This window comes from Heteronotia binoei, chromosome 1, assembly GCF_032191835.1.
Source record: "Heteronotia binoei isolate CCM8104 ecotype False Entrance Well chromosome 1, APGP_CSIRO_Hbin_v1, whole genome shotgun sequence".
NCBI lineage: Eukaryota > Metazoa > Chordata > Lepidosauria > Squamata > Gekkonidae > Heteronotia > Heteronotia binoei.
The window spans coordinates 241,881,956-241,905,200 of NC_083223.1; the positions used below are offsets into that span (position 1 = coordinate 241,881,956).

The window sequence follows — 23,245 nt, forward strand, 5'->3', positions numbered from 1 at the left end:
CACAAAGCAAACTGTAAAAGTTTAAAGAAAAAACCATTACAATCTAAGTCTTAGTATTTTTGCTGTTATAACCCATCCAAAAAGGATAATTTACAAAAGCACAAAGGATCACAACTGTCTTTCCTTATTTGCACAGCACACAGGAAGGGGAATTAAGCAAGGAGCAGAGTTTCTAATACCCCACTTTGCTCCGCCCTAAGGAGTCTCAAAGCAGCTTAGTCACCTTCTCTTCCTTTCCCCACAGCAGGCACCTTGTGAAGCAGATGGGACTAGAGAGTTTTGAGAAAACTGACTGGCCCAGAGTCAGCCAGCAGGATTCATGTGGAGGGGTGGAGAATCAAACCTGGTTCTCTAGATTAGAGTCTGCTGCTCTTAACCACTACACCAGGCTTAAGCAAGCATCCTTATAGAATAATGTTCCTAAACTCTGGGGCCATAACACACAAGGCTCTGCTTCTCATAGGGACAAAAGAAAAAGAATGAATTGCTGTAAGAGCACCTAATAAACTTTTTAACACCAATTCAGGTGTGCTTATTATTTTTTTCTCCAAATCTTTTCTCATAATACAGTCATTCAAGTATACAAAACCTAAATCCCACTGGATGTAGAAACATCACAAGGTTTACAAAGCACTTAAGTACATTACATCACTATAGGGAGCAAAAGTCCACACAGGATTCCTAGGTACTAAGCCTGTTCCAAAGTATCTTCCTCAGTGGACCCTCAGGGACGAAGGCATCGTTTAAATGCCCACCAAAAACCTGTGTCTCAATTACCGAAAATAATTATTTCGAAGCAAGGCACCCTCCAGAATAAATTTTTTCCAGAGTGTTGCTGAAAGATTCCATAGTGGTATAGCCTTGTATTATGAGAATATATTTGGAGAAAAAAAAATAATAAACATATGTGAATTGGTGTTTTAAAAGTTTATTAGGTGCTATTACAGCAATTCATTCTTTTTCTTTCATGTTCTCACAGGGACAAGTCTGTCTGTGAGGACAGTTGAACCTGAAACAGGACCCCAATGTGGGTACAATTGAGCAGTTGGCTGCCCCAACTGCTAATGCCACCGCTCGTATTCAGGACTCTGTTGATAGCGCAGCCAGGAGTTGAATATGGTGAGATTGCTGAGCCAGCTTTGAATGAGGTAAAAGGAAATGATGCTAATGACTAATTGACTCTTTCCTTGATGTGCTCCGATGTTCCTACCTCTGTTCTCCCCTCTGACGCTTCCCCATCTCTTCTCTCTAGGGCTTGCTAGCCTGGCTTGCTCTGCATCGCCTGTGGCTAAGGAATGATGCAATAGCTGAAGTGCATTCTTCCCATCCTGTTCCAGCAGTTCCCTTGTGCCAACATTTATTGCCCTTCAGCACATCATAGCCCCATTGCTTGTATCAGCTCCTTCATTTGATTCCTCATCCAGCTTTCCTGCAAATGCGAAAAGCACCTGTTTCAGGGAGGCATTGCCACAGTTTGCCAAATGCTGCAGTGATCTCTATCAAATATGTGCTAGAAACAACAGAGATCACAGGCTCTACGTGGAAACCAGTGTTCCCTCTAAGTTGAGTTAGTGTGAGCTAGCTCACAATTTTTTAGCCTCCTGCTCACACATTTTTGTCTTAACTCAGGAAAAATGGTCCCAGAGCAACCTTAATTCCAGGAGCTCACGAAGTAGAGTTTTTGCTCACAAGACTCCGCAGCTTAGAGGGAGTATTGATGGGAACCCTGGCATATTGGAAGCTTGTCTCTTTTAAGCTTGCAGAATACTTCCTGCACCAGGCTACATGCAGAGGAATCCCTGAGCGACTCTCATGGGATTTCAGGTGTTGCAGAGACTTATGGGGCCACTAGCCAGGCTTGGAGCCTGAAGTGTGCTGGGAGTCTTCTCTGTAACATACCCAAGATTCTCTAGAGACTACATATGTTAGGGGACCTGGGCAGGTGAGTTCTTCTTTTGGGGAGCTGCTTGTCCATTACAGATCTTCTCACCAAGGAGCCCCCACATAAGGTTCACCTGGAGCACAGTTTAGAAGGCCATTAAAGTAACCCATTCAAACAACATATTTTTGACTCATGCCATCTAGGGTTGTTGGGTTTTCAGATTCTTAACTATTCTGAAATTAAAATTAGTTCTCAGCAGAAGTCGTTGAAAATATGCAACCAGTGATTATCTGTATAGCCCAATTTCTCCAACTTTTTTTTAAAAAACCCCTAAGTTTCTCAACCTTGTGGGTTTACAGAGAATGATGGGTACATAGACAGGGCTCTGTACATGTGAATGTATCTAGATATTTTAAAGACTGCAATTATAACATCTCTGTATATTATGCAGACTTACTTGTGTATAAAGTAGTACATATGTTGTGTGTACATTTGTTACACTCATTTGGTTATCTGGAAGGATTAGGAGATAAGCCAGGTCTGAATGAGTTACAATGAAATGAGGCTAATGAGTAATTGACTTTTTGAATACATGAAGCTACCTTATACTTCAATAAGGTCAGTACTGTCTACTCAGACAGGGTCTCAGGAGGTCTCTAAAGTCAGCTGTCTCCTGGTTCTTTTAACTGAAGATGCTGGGGATTGAACCTGGGGCCTCCTGCATGCCAAGCAGATGCTTTACTCCTGAGCCACAGGCCCCTTCCCTCGGTGTCATTTGATATTCCGGCCTGTGCCCTCCCTTCTGGTGCTGCTTCTGTCTTCTCTCTCTGGGGCTTGCTAGCTGGCACTGTCCCCATTCCCAATTCTGGTTGCTGAAATGTTTGACTGGTATTGCTGCAGTATTATCAGGGTCTGACTTATGCAACCTAAAGGACTTAACAAGTTCCTTTAAAATGGAAACAGACAAAATGAAAGCAGACAAACTCAAGATGCTGAATAGGATACATGGCTCAGTAGTTAGAGCACAGTTTTGCAAACAGGTGTTCCCAGACGAAGTCATTCGCACCCACAGGTGCAAGATCTCAAACAGCAGTTATTGGGGAGACCTTTCTCTGCCGGAGAGCTGCTGCTGCTCAGCATTTCCCCAAAGAGCTCAAGGCAGAATACCACTTTTTGTCCTCACTGACAAGATTTTCTGGGGTATAAGCTTTTGAGAGAAAGTTCCCTTCATCAGATGTTTTGGTGTTTTAACTTTTTGGATGAAAAGGCTGCATATGAATGTTTTAAAATGTTTAAAAAATAGATAAATATTGACGATTGAGGACAGACTCTGAGAGTACTTCTCCTAAGGCCTTCTAGTTGATTAGTTTATATATTTATACCCCACTTTTCAACCCAGTGAGGACAGAGAGCAGCTTTCAACCTTATTCTCCCCTTCTGCATTTTATCCTCACAACAGCCCTGTGATGTAGATTAGGCTAAGGCTAGCCCACAGTTCCCCTGTGAGCTTCCAGGCAGTAGAGATTCAAACCTAGATGTCTCAGGCTCTAATATGACATTCTATCAACTACAATCTAGGGAACTAGAGCAGAGGTGGCCAAACTGCAGCTTGGGAGCCACATGTGTCTCTTTCACACATATTCTGTGGCTCTCATAACCCCCACTGCCCTACCAGCCTGCTTGGAGAGGGCATTTGTCTCTTTAAATCACTTTGCCAAGCCAGCTGGCAGTTTAGAGAATTCATTTAAAGTTAAAGTTGCTTTCTTTCCACCCCTCTCACCTCCTCCCTCTCTCATCTATTTCCCTTCCTTCCTCCCTTCCTTATCTTGCGACTCCCAAACACCTGACATTCATGTCTTGTGGTTCTTATGTTAAGCAAGTTTGACCATCCCTGAACAAGAAGGAGACGAGACAAGATCTGAAAAAGGTACTCCTTGGCCCACAGCTCAGTCTCTTATCTGCTTAGTTCTCCAGGGCATGGCATTTGTATGAAACAACTTGAAGTGAAACCGGTGAATGCATAATCATTTTTGCATAATTTTGCATATTTAATTTAAATGTGGTATTCCTCGAGCCTAGGGCATGTGCTGTGGCTCATAGTAGAGGGTTTCAAAATGAATAAAGCAGCAGGCCAAGGCACAGGCTGGCATAGTATTCTGAACCCATCAAGACTGACATGACGTCTGGATGCGAACTGTCAGTGAGTCACCTTTTCTGGCTGGAGGCAGCCAAGGTTAGTATTGCAGGATAGAGTTCAGTTGTTGCCCAGGATTGGCATTGCTTCTGCAGAGGTGAGTGTCCCGTGGGAACTACATGTCCCAGCATGCCCTTCTGTCTTGATGCAAAGCTTGGGTCAGATTTACTGCACACTTTGTTGGGGCTTGCTGGTTCCCCTGCTGAGCCCCACCTCCGTGTGAATACTGGCAGTAGCTACAACTTCCTTTTGGCAACAGCATGAAAGTGCTGAGTCTTTCTTCTCCCTCTAGTGCTCTCATTTGTTTTAAGAACAAAATTTCACAGTTCGCAGTGCCTGTGGATTCCTGCAGCTACTTGTGTCTGTCATGGGATGTCAGTCCAATACAAGGTCTCAGGGTCAGCCAGGAACCTGTGGGAGAAAGAGGGGTTGTTCGTTTGCACAGCATATAAAGGAGGCCAGTGGATAAATGTTGGGATTGGATTGGGGAGACCCAGGTTCAAAACTCTGTGGAGGCGCTGAACCAGTCATCTGTCAGTCTAACCACCTCAGAGGGGTGTTATGGGGATAAATGGGGTGGGGGGAGCTGTGCCATCCAGGGAACAGCAGGATAAAAATAGAACTTGTGTTGGAATTCTCTACTATAAGAGGTCTGAACTGAGTATTCGACAGAATGGACCAGGGATAGTTCTGTCCTTGTTGGTTAAATGGAAGCTCCGTGTTCATCCTCCATGTTCTTCTGAATCCCAGTTATGGGAGGAAGGTTAAGAAACGCAGAGGTGAGAAACAGAATGCTTAACTAGATCAGCCTCCAGCTGTGATCTAGTCAGAGATGTTCATGTTCTGTATACCACCACCTGCATATAGATGTGTTGAGCAGAACATAAGACTGAGCTGGTCCTTGCCTTGAATGCAAAGTGACACAGTTTTGGTACTAACACAGAAGCCCCTCCCCCCTTAAAGGAGAAGGAGAAATTTCCCCCTGCTTCTGTAGTGGAAGTTGTACTATCCATTGTAAAGGGGAAGAAGCTGATGCACCAAGCTGCCTGTTTTTGAGGTAGCATTGCACTGGCTGATAGCGTTTAAATCCATCTTGCACAACCCAAGAGAAATGACGAGGCCAGGTGAATTGGCAAGGGCTTGGCTCCCGGAATTCCCAGCCCTTGGCATGCAATCTTGCATTTGACGGATGAACCTCCCTGCTGTACTTATAGCCAATCTGGTGGCTTTGGTGTAGTGGTTAAGTGTGCGGACTCTTATCTGGGAGAACCGGGTTTGATTCCCCACTCCTCCACTTGCACCTGCTGGAATGGCCTTGGGTCAGCCATAGCCCTGGCAGAGGTTGTCCTTGAAAGGGCAGCTGCTGTGAGAGCCCTCTCCAGCCCCACCCACCTCACAGGGTGTCTGTTGTGGGGGAGGAAGGTAAAGGAGATTGTGAGCCGCTCTGAGACTCTTCGGAGTGGAGGGCGGGATATAAATCCAATATCATCTTCTTCTTCTTCTTTTAAGGGCAATCTCTGGGATGTTCTCTCGGGCCATGCCTCTTCTCAGTCGCCTGAGCTGCAAAACAGGAAATGCCTGTTGCCGTCTCTACCTTGGGACAGGATTGATTGCACTGCACAAAGTTACAATTTTTTTTCACCCCTGAGCTACAAATCTGTGCTGTTTTTTTAAAAAAATCTGCCTTTTAAAAGGGAAAAGGCAGATCTGTAGGCACATGCAAGCTGCAGTGATATTTACAATTGCAGAGTTTGTAACATTTTTTTCCTTTTCCCCCATCCTTTCCCTGAATGTCACAGCCCAAACTCCCCACTGTTGCCGATTATTACAAGTTTCAAAAGCAACGTGGTTTCCTCATCTCTTAGAAGCCTAGCCCTTCTCTTGTTGACACAGCTTCCTCTTATAAACCCTGCTGGAATCCTTTTCCGTCTCCAGGGTTTTTCCAAGCCCACTATGGCATCATTTTTTCCAAGCAGCTTTATCTTGACAATCTAACTTGACACCTCACGCTCAGCTTCCACCATGTGCTTAGCTAGATTGGGGCTTCTTGTGCTGTTTTCAGCTTTGATTTGATAGTGAGGTGAGGTTGTGCTTTGGTTTTGGATCCTCCTCCCCCTATTCTTTTGAAACAGATGTTTTCTTATTCCTTAATAATGATTAAGATGTTATTTTATTCCTTAATAATGATTAAGATGTTTTGGAAGTTTTTAAAATGTTGAGTTAAAGAAGAATATCTGGGAAGATCTGTATAGAGAAGAAAACAGGCGCATGTGAATGTGTGTACTGAAGATAATTGATCTGCAGGTATTGCCTTAAAGAGTGATGAAGAAATGACCAAGTGTTGTGCTGCAAAAGCTAAGAAATAGCAGGTTTATCTAAGGTACAGTTAGACCATAAAGGGAAGGAGGAGGGGAGAAGGCCTCTGTGCTATCACAGAAAACAATTTAAAAAAAAAACCACCAGATATTTGGCAGAGACCATTGGTCTATCAGAGTTTACTCTGATCTTCATGTAGAGGTCTTTCACATCAACTACTACCTGACCCTTTCAATTGGGGATGCCAGGGATTTGAACCTGTGATTTTTTTCATGCAAGGCGGATGCTGTACCATTGAACCCTGGCATGTCTTCAAATGATTGGGGAGAAATGAGTTAATGCTAATGTATCAAAAAGCTGGGTGGGGGGGAAAGAATGCATAACTCTTACTTGGTGTATTCTGTTTTTAGTAAGATGCCAAGTTTGGGGGGGGGGTGTCCCTCCTATAGCTTCTCCCAATGTAGCCCCCTCGGGTCCTAGAAATATACCACCCTAAAAAAAATCCACTTTTTAAAACTACATTTTGTGTTTCAATTTCTGTCTCTCTGTATCTTCTGTGTCTGAAAAAATCTAATATGGATTGGACTGACATTCCTGAAAACCAAAGGAGTTCAGAGAAGCAGACTTTCCTGCATTCACTGAAAGGCCAGTGTGGCAGATTGGAGCACCCTCTTGAGCAATTTGCCATGTGTTGGTGGGAGCCGAAACAAGGAGGGAGAACCAGGCAAAATCATGCATAGATGTATAATCTTGCACTTGCACAAGATCATGGGAAAAATGGGTATATCTGTAGTTTGTGAATGTTCCACAAGCTGGAGACTATACTGCAATTTGTACCCTAAAATGATAAATTACAGGGGAAGAGGCAGCTGTAGGTCACCAGTAAGGTATGTGTTCTGCATGCAAAAAGGCCCAGGTCAATTTTTGTGAAGGATCTTGACTGTTGGGAAAGATCTTCCTTTGCCTGAGATGCTGTGCATCAGACATTGCTGAAGAAGAAGAATTGCAGATTTATACCCCGCCCTTCTCTCTGAATCAGAGACTCAGAGCGGCTTACAATCTCCTTTATCTTCTCCCCCCACAACAGACACCCTGTGAGGTGGGTGGGGCTGAGAGCTGCCCTTTCAAGGATAACCTTTGCCAGAGCTATGGCTGACCCAAGGCCATTCCAGCAGGTGCAAGTGGAGGAGTGGGGAATCAAACCCGGTTCTCCCAGATAAGAGTCCACGCACTTAACCGCTACACCAAACTGGCTCTCCCAGTGGCCCAATAGTCTTGACTCATTGCAAAGCAATTGGATGGGATTTTTACTTACGTATTAGAGCACTGATATGATCTTGAAGACTATGACAGGAGGGGAATCCTTCTCTTTCAGGGCAAGAGCCCAGGTGCCTCAAGAATTCCACATTTCTGGAAGCGGTCCATGCAGTTCCACACAGCAAGATGACTGTTAACAATTAGGCTAATACCTGTTGCCCACTCCCGAGAGACTTTCTCCACTCAAACGTATAAAACCAACCCATAAATGGTGGCTCAGTTTTTTAAATCAGCACAGTTACATACAGGTTACTCATTGTGTTGGCCCGGAGGATGGTTTTTCAGTCTTTGAAGTGCTTAGGAGGTCATGCTTTGACTTGATCTGCTCTACTGCAAGTCAAAAGGCAAAAAAGATATGCATCACTGGGAGATGAGTGTCTACTCATTTCACTTTACAAAACAGTCACTCTCACTTTCCCCACCACCACCACGTAGTCCCAAGCTTTATGTATGTCGATATTATTTTCATAACATGCCAGACATCTGATGGAGGCTTGCTCCACAATAAACATGTCAGCAAATCTCAAGTGGGTTAGTGTGTTGTGAAAAAATAACTCTAAAAACAAACTATAGTCTCCTGGAAGCTGAAGCACCCAGGCACAGAAGAAGCTATTCACTCTGTGTTTGCATGAATTCTCAGATCTGGCTTTGTGATCTTCCAGTCATCCTTCACAAAGGGCAGGTCATTCTGTCACCTCCCTGCCATTAGGTGTTACTGGTTCATTCAGCCACTCTGATACAGAGAGATGGCAGAACTAGCTGTCCTCAAAGGAAGCATGTCCAGAACAGTAACTCATACAGAAACGGATAATGCATGAAACAGGAAGCCTAGCAGAGATGCTGGAATCTGTTTCCTTTGAGCTTTGCAAAAACTCCTATTTACTTTTATTTACTTAGATTTGAATCTTGCCCTTCCTTCAAAATGCTCATGGAGATGTACATAGTTTCCCCTGCCCTCAGTTTTATCTAACATCAACCCTATAAGTTTTGTTGGAGTGAGAACTGATGACTGACAAAGGTGAGCTTTGCTTCTGAGTGAGAATTTGAACCCACATCTCCCTGCTTACATTTTTATTGTAATACAGTCAGAAATCTTTTGGCTGTGCAGAAGAAGCCTCTGGCAGTGATTTGGGTGAATTTCCCTGATGTCACAGAGACATAAGGTGAGCAAAAGGGCCTCTGGCTGCCATTTGCTGCTCAGATCCTATAAAGGAAAAGCCAAAGGAAAGATGGAAGATAGACTTTGGACAGGGGAAATAAGAAAATAATAAAGGAAAGTAGCAGGTGCAGTGTGGAGAATAAGGGATGGAAGAGAGAGTAACTCAGAGAAACACGACAGAAGGAGAAAGCCAAGAAGACAAATCTGAGGACAGACCTACAATGTGCAGGAGAAAGTACATTGGGTTGAAATAACCAGCCGTTATCTTTGGCAGGCTGCCTCTGGTTGCCTGGGATGTTTTAGTGTGGGTCGCAGGTGTTTGTTGAGGTAGACAAATGCATTTTGAAATATGTAAAGCCAAAGCAGGAGTTTGCACATTTACAAAACAGTCATGGGATTTGAGTCCAGCCAGCTTTTCCACAGATGAACAGGGAGGATGGTATTCACTTGGATCACCAAAAAGGGTATGCTGAGGGTCTTGGGACCTGCAGGGACAAAACCCATGTGGGATGGCAGCCACAGTAAGGGAATTTGAGTGAGATTGCATGAAAAAGTTGGCTGTGTCCAACTCACAGACTTTCTGAAACAAACAAAAATTCACCTGAAGGTGCTGTAATTCATATTATTTTACCAGAGCAAAAGCATTCCACTGCTACTTAATTCATGTTGAGTTACTCCATAGCTAACAAAAGAGTTTCCTGAAACTCTTACTGTCACAAAGGGCATTACCTACAATTTAAGTTTACTAATATAGGTTATCTGCCTCCAGTTATTAAGTGGAATCTTCTGTTTGCTATTGAAATTCCTTGGATTTTTGCTGCTATAAGCATGTTCTCCTCCAAGCGTAACTCCTGTGTTTCGGTGCACACACTGATCATTTTTAAGGAATAACTCCTGGACTTTGTAGAATTACACCCTTAATAATACATTTGATATATCAGATTGTATCTGCCCAATAATTCGTAAGGTATAAGCAATTCAACATATGTGTCTAGAGTTGGCCACATCAATGCTGGTGCTCTTTGGACAGTTTGACTAGTCAATTTATAGATCTATTGTGGCTTGTCAGGAGTCAAATTTCCATTCGCATAGGATTTTATAATAGTTTTCTTTTATTCACAGTCTGGAAAGTGTCTAGAGCAGATGCAGAAATAGATTTCCTCTGTACGTCAAATCACTGAGTTCCTAAAATCTATTCATATATTTTCTTTTTTCATAGATGGCTTTCTGATTCTGTCATCATATAAATATTGGCTTCTGAGTAGGATACTGGAACTCACTGGCCCAATGGATCATTTCCAGTTGTACAAAGGCCTCCCTAATTCTTGTAATTCCCACTGTCACTTCTCTCCTTGCATGCTAGGGGAACGTTCTCTTCAAGACAGTGCTTCTCTTGGTACCAAATCTGTTTGTTTTCAACACCAAGCAAGAACATTTTTCTTTTTCTGGGGTTTTATTCATTTAGATGGTTATACCTCACTTTTCTCCGCAGTGGGGCTATGGCTTCCAAAGATGCTGTCCCCTCCTCTGTTTTATCCTCAACAACCCTGCAAGGTAGGTTAGGCTAAGAGAGTTTGACTGGCCTAAATTCACCCAGTGAATTTCCACAGCAGAGTGGGGACTGGATCCCAGTTTTGCACTCTAACCACTGCACTATTCTGACTGTCCGGTTTTAGTTTAATCTCCTTCCTCTGAGGTTTACTGAATTGTATTGAGTGTTAAGCTTTTTAGCAATCCATTTTATTCTGCCTCATGGATTTACAATTGTTATCGAGCTCATTTGTTGTCTTATGAGACTGGGGTGGGGCAGTGTTATACTGAGTTTTAGTTCTAAACTTTTGTTTGTCAGCCATCTCAGGTGCCTGCCTTGACGACTAGAAGGATATAATTGTCTTAGATGGATCTGAGTTGCCAGAAAAGCAGTCCAAAAGATTGCTAAGCAGTGATAGGGGAGAGCTCTATATCCAGGTATCTGAGATTAGAAGCTGTGGGTGGAGGGGCACTGACATCAAGGAGTGTTTGCTGGCTGTTCAGCAGCCAAACTTCTGTGCAGTGTTGACCCTGCTTCCAACGGTCACTGTGAAGGACTTTTGGTTGCCTCTTGGCAGCAACAGCACAGTAGTGTCTCCTCCCCAACTTCCAATAGCCATAGCAGCCAGTTTGAAAGCAAGATGGCCCTTGGGGTGGCTGGTTTGGGAGTCTGTTTCAGAATGGGTGTCCTCAGTTCTGCCTGCTTTTCCGTGACTTCCTGAAGAGGTCTGTCATGCGAGGAGGTGGGGAGTGTTCCTGGCATCTACCTGTATTTGTCAGGTGATTAATGGCTCTCTCTGAGTGCCCCAGAATTGAATGTGTGAGTTTTGATATGGGCCTGACACAGCGTTTACCTGTCTCCATGCCCCGCTGGCTTCTTGTTCAGCAGCCCGTGGTTATTAAAATTCCTATCGATACCAGAGTTTCTGGCCAGCATTCTTGCTTTCAGGCATCATGGGTTTCTCTGAACTCCACTCTGTTCAGGGCAGAGACAGAGTTTGTATATGTCTCCTGTTAGGTTGAAAGTAATTAAATCCAGGTATACTTCTGTTTAATTTTCTCTTGCCATACCTCCTTCAGCCACACTCAATTACCACCATTACCTTGTTGATGGGAGAAATTCACAAAGGTAGTTAAACAAAAAAAAGTTTGTAAAGGCAGCTTATCTATGGTGGAACAGGCCTTGGTTGTTGAAGTAATTGGTGGGTTGAGGGGGAGAAGACATCCATCACTGTGTAAAATGTGGTGTCAGTTATTCTGAGGTTGGAAGGACAACAAATGCACAAAGATGGGCCAAAATGTCCTTCTCTGCCACCCCTATCCACTCCGCAATCCAGAATGTGCACTCTGAAAGTCTGGTGTAAGAGTACAAGAACATGAGAAGAGCCCTGCTGGATCAGACCAGTGGTCCATCTAGTCCAGCATCCTGTCTCACACAGTGGCCAACCAGTTTCTCTGGAGGGCCAACAGCAGGGCACAGAGGTTGAGACCTTCCCCTCATGTTGCCTCCTGGCTCTGGGACTCGGAAGTTGACTGCCTTTGAATGTGGAGGAATGTGGAGGAGAGCCAGTTTGGTGTAGTGGTTAAGTGTGCGGACTCTTATCTGGGAGAACCAGGTTTGATTTCCCACTCCTACACTTGCACCTGCTAGCATGGCCTTGGGTCAGCCCTAGCTCTGGCAGAGGTTGTCCTTGAAAGGGCAGCTGCTGTGAGAGCCCTCTCCAGCCCCACCCACCTCATAGGGTGTCTGTTGTGGGGGAGGAAGGTAAAGGAGATTGTGAGCCGCTCTGAGACTCTTTGGAGTGGAGGGCGGGATATAAATCCAATATCATCTTCTTCTATGCTCACCATAGCCATTGATAGACTTATCCTCCATGAATCTGTCTAATCTGCTTTTAAAGCTTTGTGTTCTTGTGGCCTTCACTATATCCTCTGGTAGCAAATTCCACATTTTAGTCACTCTCTATGTAAAGAAGTATTTCCTTCTGTACATCCTGAATCTTCTGTCCTTCTAGAGAGAGCCAGTTTGGTGTAGTGGTTGAGTGCACAAGCTCCTATCTGGGAGAACCGGGTTTGATTTCCAAGCTGTTCAGCTCAAGAGCAGTTCTTGGAGAGCTCTCTCAGCCCCATCCACTTCACAGGGTGTCTGTTGTGGGGAGGGGAAGAGAAAGGAGATTGTAATCTGGTATTTCCTTCGGGTAGTATAAATCCAATCTCCTCCTTCTCCCACACCCCCATCTGAGTTCTAGCATTTTGGGAAAGGAAGAAAAATTTGTCTTTGTTAACTCTCTCCATCCCATGCCTAATTCTATAAATCTCTGTCATGTTGAGAAGTCCCAGACTTCAGCCTTTCCTCATAGGGAAGGTGCTCCAACCTCCAGTCATCTTGGTTGCCCTCCTGTGTACTTTTTCCAGCTCCGCAATGGCCTTTGGGAGATGTAGTGACCAGAACTACAAACATTATTCCATGGAAAACAACAGACCAAGGCAAAGCTAGAAAATGGCCATACTAACATCACTAAAAAGTATCTCTCTCGGCTTAACTTCGCGAACGAAGATTTAAGAAGGGTGCAGTAGTCCACGTCTGCTGCAGGCTCGCTGGTGGCTGACAAGACCAATGCGGGACAGGCAGATCCGGCCACAGTGGCTGCAGGGAAAAGTCTGATTTGGGGTTGGTGCTGTAGCAGTGCAATTCTTCCTCAATCTCCTTTTATCCTCAAGACCAGCTGTGTGTGCGTTCTCAAAGGAAGAGACAGCCTGGTGGATGGTGTGCCTCCATGCTTTGTGATCTGAGGCTAGGTCAGACCACTGGTGATGGTTGCCAAGAGATTTCTTCAAGGAGTCCTTGTACCTCTTATTTGGTGCCCCTCTATTTCGATGGCCGGTGTAAAGTTCACCATACAGGGCAATCTTGGGAAGTCTTAGTCTTGCTGACCCGGAGACTAAAAAGTAACAACAATACAAAATGGGATGGAGAAAGTAGAGAAAGAAGTACTTTTCTCCCTTTCTCACAATACAAGAACTCGTGGGCATTCGATGAAATTGCTGAGCAGACAGGTTAAAACGGATAAAAGGAAGTACTTCTTCACCCAAAGGGTGATTAACATGTGGAATTCACTGCCACAGGAGGTGGTGGCGGCCACAAGTATAGCCACCTTCAAGAGGGGTTTAGATAAAAATATGGAGCACAGGTCCATCAGTGGCTATTAGCCACAGTGTATGTGTGTATATAAAATTTTTTGCCACTGTGTGACACAGAGTGTTGGACTGGATGGGCCGTTGGCCTGATCCAACATGGCTTCTCTTATGTTCTTAAAATGCACACAATTTTCCTTTAAAAGTATAAGTCTGGTTTAAATTTTTAAAATCTGATTTAGATCAGGAAAACTTTTGTTTTCCTTTCCTTTTTTAAAAGCATTGGCGCTTGGGACTCTTTAGCTTGGAGAAACGTCGACTGCAGGGTGACATGATAGAGGTTTACAAGATAATGCATGGGATGGAGAAAGTAGAGAAATAAGTACTTTTCCTCCCTTTCTCACAATACAAGAACTCATGGGCATTCGATGAAATTGCTGAGCAGAAAGGTTAAAACGGATAAAAGGAAGTACTTCTTCACCCGAAGGGTGATTAACATGTGGAATTCACTGCCACAGGAGGTGGTGGCGGCCACAAGGATAGCCACCTTCAAGAGGGGTTTAGATAAAAATATGGAGCAGAGGTCCATCGGTGGCTATTAGCCACAGAGTGTGTGTGTATGTGTATGTGTGTGTATATATATATATATGTATATATATAATTTTTTTGCCACTGTGTGACACAGAGTGTTGGACTGGATGGGCCATTGGCCTGATCTAACATGGCTTCTCTTATGTTCTTATTTTATCTACCTTGCTGACCCATGTTCCACAAGTCTGGGAAGGTGGGGGTCATGGAGCTTCTGCTCTCAGGAGATGGATGGGAATATAAAATGTACCCCTTTTCCCCTGCCGATTTCTACCCGATACCAAGTATACACAGTATAGAGGCCATTGAGGGTCAAGGCCAACCCCTCTCCTCTTTACAAATGTGAAGGCCTGGAAAAGCTGGACATTTAGGGAGACCCTGGACGGGGTGAGGGGAATCCTGTGAAATATTTCCTTTTCTTGAAAAAGTGAAATGCTTCTTAAGAAGACAAGGTTTGGCTCTCTCAGAATACGTCCTAAATCTGTATGCAGTATGAAGATTTTCATGGGACAGAACCTGGCTAAATGGATCTGTAGCCATCCAGCCATCTTGTGCATGATTGTGATCAATAGCACTTTATAGCACCTGTTTTATCTATTTAATTAACTATGTAATTGTATCGCAACTGAATAGTATTTTAAAATTGTTTGTTTTATATTGTATTTATTTATATCATGGTCTTCCATGTCTGTGAGCCGCCCTGAGCCCGCCTTTGGCGGGGGAGGGCGGGATATAAGAATAAATTTATCTTATCTTATGGAAAACAAGGTATAGAATTAGCCAGTTATTGTGCACACTTGCCTCCCTTTCTTTTTGGGTGGGAGGCTGAGCATATCACTTCTGCAGCAGCTGCCACAAGCAGGAACAACCTGGCATGGTAGCCCAGACATCCAACTCACACAAAATTTGGCCGATTTATGTTCCTAAACACAAGTTTAACCTGATTAAGAAAATAAGTATTTCATGTATTTCAGTTTCCCGCAAATTTCTGATTTCCCCCCAGAGCTTCAAAATTTCCAGAGAATGTACATCTCTGTTGGGGGGGTGTCAAAATACCTATTATTAGTGGTGTTTCCTCCGTTCTTTGTGTAACATCTGGGAGCCCTTCCCTGCTCCTCCAAAACAGGGATTGGAGAATGCCCACCTCCCTCTCATACATTCTGCATTGCGCTTCCTCTGCCTGGATTCAGAGGCAGGTAGCAGAACTGCCACCAGTTTTTTTTCCCTTTTTCCCATCTCTTGAAGATAGCAAGTCTTGCTGCACCTGCCCACGGCAGCCTAGTTCCCTGCTACAGACTGTGAGAATGAAAACCTTGTGGCCTGCCTTGTGCTACTGCTTTCTGTCCCATTGAGGAGGAGGAGAGAAAAGGGGCAGAGAGAAGGAAGAAAGGGGGGATGGGTGGATAGGGTGCAGAGAGAGAGAGAAATGGGAAAACCAAAGTGGAATTGGGGGTGCAAAGAGACTAGGGGATTGGGAAGGATTGAGGGTGCAAGGGGCAAAAAAGAAAGGTGGATAGGATAGAGCTGGGGGGGGTGGCTCCTAGAGGAAGTGGTGTGGAGAGAGTAGTTTGCATCATGGGATTCAAAGAGACAGAATTACTTGAGAATGTTAAAAGAAACATCCTGGCATCAAAATGTTTTTTTCCTGGGTGATACAACAAGTCCTGTTGTGTGAATGAAAATCTAAAAGTGCCTCTCAGAATAATTTGAGTACCCCATTCTACATGACACTCCCCCCCCCCCACAACAAACCAATGTCCATCTGATAAAGTTCTTCTGGCTTGCTTATGTCATCAGCTGCTGCAAATTGTGCTCATTGTAAGAAGTGACAAGTTCTGATGGGGCTAGGGAACACTCAGCGGGACAAGTATCGCATTGGAAAAGGAAAAGGCCTTCCCAAGGAGGACAGACACAGGGATTTTCAGATGCCCCCAGAAACCCTCAAGCGCAAAGTTACTTGGCTTTGTGTTTTATCTGAAGAAGTGTGCTTGCACGTAAAAGCTTATACCTTGAATTAAAACTTTGTTGGCCTTAAAGGTGTCGCTGGACTTTTAATTTTATTCTATAACTTGGGTTCTGTTAGACTCAATCCTTTGTGTGCTTTCCTGCCAGGAAGCTACCTTCTCACTGCACTACTGATCATGCCAACCCCCATATTCTCCCTCACTAGCACTGGGGCCTAATTCAGTCATGCTGACCTGCGTGCCATGGCAACTTGATTAAAGCCTCCTTTCAGCTCTAAGCTCCAACTCAAAGAGGCTGCCTTCAGCATCTCTGCGTGATTCATTCCTGTAGCTTTGCCTCCATTGGTAATCAGCCAGCCCTGGGAGTAGGTAGTTCAGCCCCACCTCAGCATCAGATGTGTTGCAACCGTGCAGTTTCTTCCAAAGGAGAGAGGCAGCAAAATTTCCTCCCACCTCCAGGAAAGGTTGCATTGATCTTTATATGAGTCTCTGTTCTGAGCTGGCCTCTGTCCAATCAAGAAGCTCACTCTGAACAGCAGTTCATGCAGAAGCACAGTGGGTGGGCTTCTCCTGAGAGCAGGCAGTTGTTACTTCTGAAAGCAGGGAGGGGGCTTATATATTACAATCCCACCACCCTTTGTTGTCAAACCAATTTAGTGAAGGAAAATGTGTTCCACAGCTATCTGAAGTTTGGCAATCAGTGGTTCTGTATCATACAGATTTTCAGACTTGGGTTCCTGCTGTTTTATTTATTTCCCTGCCTAGTCCATTTATATCTCACTTTTCTTTCCAATGGAAGCTTACCATAGATCACATTATGCTCTTCTCCATTTTATCATCACAGCCCTGTGAGATAGGTTAGGCTGAGACTATGTGATCAAACCAAGGTCACTCAGCAAACTTCCATGGAAGAGTGGGAATTTGAAAATGGGCTACCCAGATCCTCAAAGAATCTGTGTGTTTGTACTTTCTGCTGCTAATAATTCATATTCCACTAATAATCTGATATTTATACATAAATGCTCTGGAATCAGGGCTGTACCATTATTCATCCAGAGTTTTCAGTCAGTGAACCTGATTTTTGTAGAAGTAGTACCAATAATCTAAGCATTTTTGAAGTTAACAATTTTTGTGTAGATATGTGTAAAAATCAGTGAGTGGCTGGCAAGAGATTCTCACACCAGAACGCAGGCCTTTTCAAAGAGGGTGCCTGTTGCATCTTCTAACATATTTTTCTCTCTTCAGAACTGCTTCTATTTATGTGTCAACTTACGCAGACTTAATAAATTTAAGACTTTTTTAAAAAATAGCTGAGGATCTTGGGGATTAGGAATCTGAGAGTATATTCCCCTCAGAGAGGCTTCAAGTAGCCTGCTGGAGAGGAGGGCTTTGAATTGGGGAAATGGCTCAGAGAGGGAAGAGTCCTCCCCTTCCCTATTGAAACCAGGGATAAAAGAGTTTCCTTCATCCAGCCACTGTGACTAAGGGGCTCCTTACATTGTACAAAATTAGCTGTACTTGAAATACCTACCGTCATGTACCCAGTAATATAGGCAGAAGCCACCCCCCCCCCTTTAAAAAAAACCTAGGTTAACACTGTGTATAAATGCAGTAGAGAGACAAAACTCAATTTCAGCTCCTTAGATCATGTCCCCATAGGATATTTTCCTTTTCTAAGTGTTACAGATTACACAAGAAGATCTTTTGGCACACCTGCTGCTGAAGAAGAGTAGGTTTTTATACCCCCCTTTTCTCCACCTTAAAGAGTTGCAGAGTGGCTTATAATCTCCTTCCCTTCCTTTCCCTACAACAGGTACCTTGTAAGGTAAGTGGGCTGAGAGAGTTCTGAGAGAACTGTGACTGGCCCAAGGTCACCCAGCAAGAGGAGTGGGGAATCAAACCCAGTGCTCCAGATTTGGATATGGGATGAGTCCCTGCAAAGCCACCATGTGGAGCTGGTAGAAAGGCCTGTCTTACTTGGGTCAAGAGACAGAACAGGAACCAGCCTCAGAAGTCTGTCCTCTTGGAAATGTTTTGTGGCTAGTCCTGATTTCTAACCAGCCATCTTGCTTTTATACTTCACAGGCTGATGCCAACGTCCCCGACTGTCAGGAGGAGGACCCAAAGGAGAGAAATGACCCACCTGAGCAAGCTGACACCAGCAAAACTGTGACTAGCACTCTAACTGTGCAGGAGTATTTTGCTAAGCGCATGGCAAAACTGAAGAAAGCCCAGAATGGGGTGGACATCATGCCACCTGATCCACCTCCAGTGGTGGCAGAGGAATGGGAGGGTTTGGGATCCCAGTCAAAGAAGAAGAAAAGCCGCAAGTACAGCAGGCCTGAGAATGAGGGTAGCCGTGAAGAACCAAAGTTGAAATGTCCCAGAATGCTTGATTCAAATGAAGAAGAAGTGGTTGAGCCAGATACAGAGCTGCCAAACAAGAAGAAGAAATCGAAGCACCTGGGCCTGGGGGGCAATCTTTCCTCCAGTGAATCCCAGTGTGGCGTCCAGGAGAGAGGGTCATGTTTCACTGGAACATCCAGTGTGGAAAACAGTGACTCTGAAGTAGCGAAACCAAAGAAAAAGAACAAGAAAAAGCGCAAAAAGCTCTGCAGAGATACAGCTGAGGATGTGGAGGAAGGCAGCAGGAGAAAGAAAAAAAAGAAACACTCCAGTTGACATGAGTTTTGAGACTTTTGACACTAGTTAGATTATCTTTTGGTTGTGCCAGCACATGAGCTGAGTATCCAAATGTATCCTGATTCATGTAAGACTCTTTTGATGAACTCTCCAGAATAGTGTTGGAATGGTTTTTAAGGCAGTGACGGGTCTACTGCACCTTCTCACAGTTGTGATTGCAGATCTAGTATTGTAACCAGAGAAGCAGTATCAGGAAAGCTATTAAGGGGCTAGAAACAGTGTTCTGTTTTATTCAAAACCATTTCTGTAAATGAGGTTTTCCAACTGGGCTAAAAAACCTTCCTTTAATAATCCCTGCTCCCCTAATATCCAGAAATGGGAGTGGCCATTTACCTTTACAAGAAAGTTCTTGGTAGCTGTTGGCAGCTAGAAGGCTGAGATAAGAGGCCCTGCAGGGAGCCATTTGGCTGATTTTTTTTCCAGGGCTGTTTTTAGCATCCCTACTTGTCCCTGTTAATGGCCATCCCTCTGCAAAATAGAGAGGATTCAATTTTTGATTCCAGCATTCCTCTTTCAATGTCTTTGCACAATTGTACACGCCCATGTGTGTATTGCAGGCTGGGCAAAATGGCTCCCCATCCAATTGCAGCTTTCTGTTTCCAGTGATGGGTTGGGGATCATGGAATGATTTTTTGTGGGGGGTGGGGAGGTATTTTCTGTTTTGCATCCAGTCCTGTTTCAAATACCTGAAACTCCAGCATTGATTAATCTCGAGAAATTTAAAGAACTCAGCTGCCCTTGAAATCTCCCTCTCTTTGAGGCATTTGGCCTTCTATTGTATCTTTGGGGTACCAGTTCACAGATTTCACTGTCTCTTCTAGAAAACAAAACCTAATTTATGAGTACCGTATATGGTTTTAGCTATACTGTTTAGGATGACTTCTTAAAAGTGAGAGACACAACCTAGATCCTGGCTTTCACACTAGAGCCATATTGAGGCATGTTATCCTTTTATTAAAATATCAGATGGATTTTCATACTTCCATGTACATGAGCATTCTCCTTCATACAAAGCCCGAAGTTAGCAAGATTCTGCTTCCAGGCTGGTTATAATGCCAGTCAAGGGCTCTTGAATGCAAATTACTTATATTCCACTGAATAAAATAAGAATCCCCCCCATGGGGTTCGTCTTTGCTATCTACAAAATGGCAACGTGTGAACAATTCTATTTGACCCTGGTTTTATACCAGGCTGAGACCCTGATCTGCTTTCCCTGGCATTCCTCTAAAAATCCATTCCAACATTTTGGGATGGGAATGGTTATCAGATGAATAAGTAAAACCAAGTGGCCTGGAGAGGAACCAATTATCATGTATTAAACAGAAAAACGGGTAAATTGATATTGTTTGTTTATGGAGATGTGTTCAGTTCTGCTGGTATGTAATTATTCTAAAGAGCGTGGCACGTTTGAATGCAGTAAATAAACTACTCCAGGGGAAACAGTGGTTCCCTCCCTGTTAACACATGAACAAAAAAAAAAAGTCCTATGACCTTGATTTCCAGCTCAAGATTGGCCAGTTTGGTCATTTGTAACTTTCTCCCCCCTCCCCCTGTATGGTCTTCAGAAGAACAAAATAAAACTTAGGCAAAGAACCTTAAGTGAAAAATGTCTGTGTGTACCTTGTTTCCCCTCTAACCTTTGATCTCTTTACTGGTTAAATGTGAATGTTGGTACTCAGAATGCCGATTATGACAAACTTAAAAATATAACGAAGTATTTACTTTTAAAGCAAAATAGAAACATAAGAAATGCTAACTTAAAACCTATTGAGCTTGCACATTAACTGAACATGAATCACATAACTGAGTATCTCATAAAAAGCCGCTAGACCAGATGTGTTTAGGCTCAGAGTAACTTTTTCAGTGGCCTAAAACCAAAGGCCACTCTTGATGTGTATTAGCACACACACATATGATGGATACTTAACCCCTGCACCACGCCCAGAAGATGGCAAAAAAACTCCAGGATCTCTGTCCTGGAGAAAAATTGCTGACTGACCTCAAAGTGGTGAACAACTCTGCACCTTCCTCTATATGACAGCTGTTCAAGTACTTGAAGATGGTGATCATATCACCTCTCAGTCATCTCCTCTCCAGGCTAAACATACCCAGCTCCTTCAACTTTTCCTCGTAGGACTTGGTCTCCAGGCCCCTCACCATCTTCGTTGCCCTCTGGACACATTCCAGTTTATCTATATCTTTCTTACATTGTGGTGCTCAAAACTGGACACAATACTCTAAGTGAGGTCTAACTAGAGTAAAATAATCTGTCTTCATCCCATGTGTAATGCAAGAGTCTGTATTCTGTTCACCTTAGTCATCTTTTCTATAAACTGAAAAAACAAAACTCCTTAGCTGTACCTCATAAGGAAGGTGATCCAACTCTAATCATTTTGGTTTCCCTTTCCTGTGGCTTCTCTTGCTCTACAATACCCTTTTCCAGCTATGGCAAACAGGACACAGTATTCCAAACATGACCACTCTATAGATCTATACAGGGGGTGTTATAATAATGACCTTTTAAAAAACCGCAGACCTTTCATAATCTCAGCAAATTCTGCTGCACAGTAAGTTGACATTTTCCCTTGAATGTTCCACCAAGATTTTTTTCCCCTGGCGACTTCTACCAGTTTAGACCCCAGCATCGTAAAGACAGAATTTTTTTTAATCCCAGTCTCTATCACTTTATGCTGGACCTCATTCACTGCATTGTTTCTCCCTTGTCCAAGTTGGAGAGATCCTTTAGAAATTCTTCACAATCCAGTTTGGTTTTTCACCATCCTGATTAAGGGAGTGTTAGCTACTTCGCTGCTTTCCCTTGATTTTATTTATGAACAAATTAAAAAGGTAAAGGTAGTCCCCTGCGCAAGCACCAGTCGTTTTCGACTGTGGGGTGACGTTGCTTTCACAGTGTGTTCACAGCAGACTTTTTACGGGATGGTTTGCCATTGCCTTCCCCAGTCATCTACACTCCCCCCCCCACCCCCCCAGCAAGCTGGGTACTCATTTTACCGACCTCAGAAGGATGGAAGGCTGAGTCAACCTCGAGCGGCTACTGAACCAGCTTTCGCTAGGATTGAACTCAGGTCGTGAGCAGAGGGCTCCGACGGCAGTACTGCAACTTTACCACTCTGCGCCACGGGGCTCTTATGAACAAATTAACCAGTCCCAAACCAATACTTGCAGGAACTCTATTCTTTAATATCCCTGCATTGTGGGAACTGTACTTCCAATTGTTTAACCAGTTCCAGATCCACAAGGGACCATCCTCAAATCCCACGATGGCTAAGTTTACTCAGGAGCCTTTGATGAGGGCTTTGTCAGATGTTTTTCAGAAATCCAAGTATGTAATGTCTGTGGCTCACTCTAACTTACACACTAGTTAATGCTGAAAGAATTGCAAAGGGTTGATGGAATACTATATTCATTTACAAAAGGCCATGTTTCTTCCTTAGTGCAATCTGTTCCTTAATAATGCAATGCTACCTGTAATAAAATTCCCATTGATTTTACCCAGAATAACTGTCCTGTAATTTCCTGGATATCCTCTGAACTCCACCCCCTTTAAACAAAATCAGCATTACATTTGCAGTTTTCCAGTCCACTGGTAGGGAGGCTGATTTTAGTGGCAAATTGAATGTTTTTGTGTCTTCTTTTGTATCTAAGAATGTTCATGTGTACATGATCCAGATTTGCACACTTCCTAGTTTTTAATTTGCCCTAGAACTGCATCTCTCAACACATCAATTGGATTCAATTCTTTGGACACCCTTTCTGAAAACAATGGCTTCACATAATCTGTTGCTACTTCACATAATCTGTTGCTACTTCACATAATCTGCAGTGAAAACCCGTGCAAAGGTTTCATTCAGGTTCCCTACAATCTCTGTGTCTTCCTTTAGCAATCCTGTTATTCCTTTATCATCCAAAGGCCCCACCGTTTCTCTGGTGGTTTCCTACTTCTGATGTATTTAATGAAAATTTTAATTTTTTTTCTTATATTTAGTATTGTATCATATTTGTATTATATTTCCTTGTCAGCTAATATTTGTTTTTCCAGAATCTTTGAGTGTTTGCTTATATGCCTTTCTCCTGAGCATTTTAGGATCCTTCTTGTTCCTCTGTGCAATACACCAAAACATGAATACATTAATTTGCCTTCTCCTGAATCAGACCATGGTTCTGTTAAGATAAGTAGTGACTTCTCTGATGGACAACAGCTTTCTAGGGTCCCAAATGGAGGTATTCCATGTCACCTACTACCTTTTTAACTGGACATGCCAAGAGTTGAACCTGGGACCTTCTGCATGCAAATGAAAATGCTTCATCACTGAGCCAAAAGTGGGTTGCCACACTCTTACAGGTCAGGAGGGAAGAGGTGGAGCAAGGTGAGCTGGGAGAGGAAGTTCTGGAAGGCTTGATGGCAAATTTTAGTTTGCCTCTGTATAATGGGCAAA

At 43.6% G+C, this 23,245-nt stretch overlaps 1 protein-coding gene across 1 annotated transcript in view; it reads left to right on the top strand.

The window, feature by feature from the left end:
- The window catches only part of PINX1 (PIN2 (TERF1) interacting telomerase inhibitor 1), a 77,215-nt gene extending 56,820 nt beyond the window's left edge, over positions 1–20,395 (top strand). Inside the window, exon 7 of the mRNA XM_060250017.1 lies at positions 18,171–20,395. Coding sequence (XP_060106000.1) covers positions 18,171–18,767 — 597 coding nt within the window. The 3' untranslated portion in view covers positions 18,768–20,395. The remainder of the gene's footprint in view (positions 1–18,170) is intronic.
- The last annotated feature ends 2,850 nt before the right edge of the window (positions 20,396–23,245 follow it).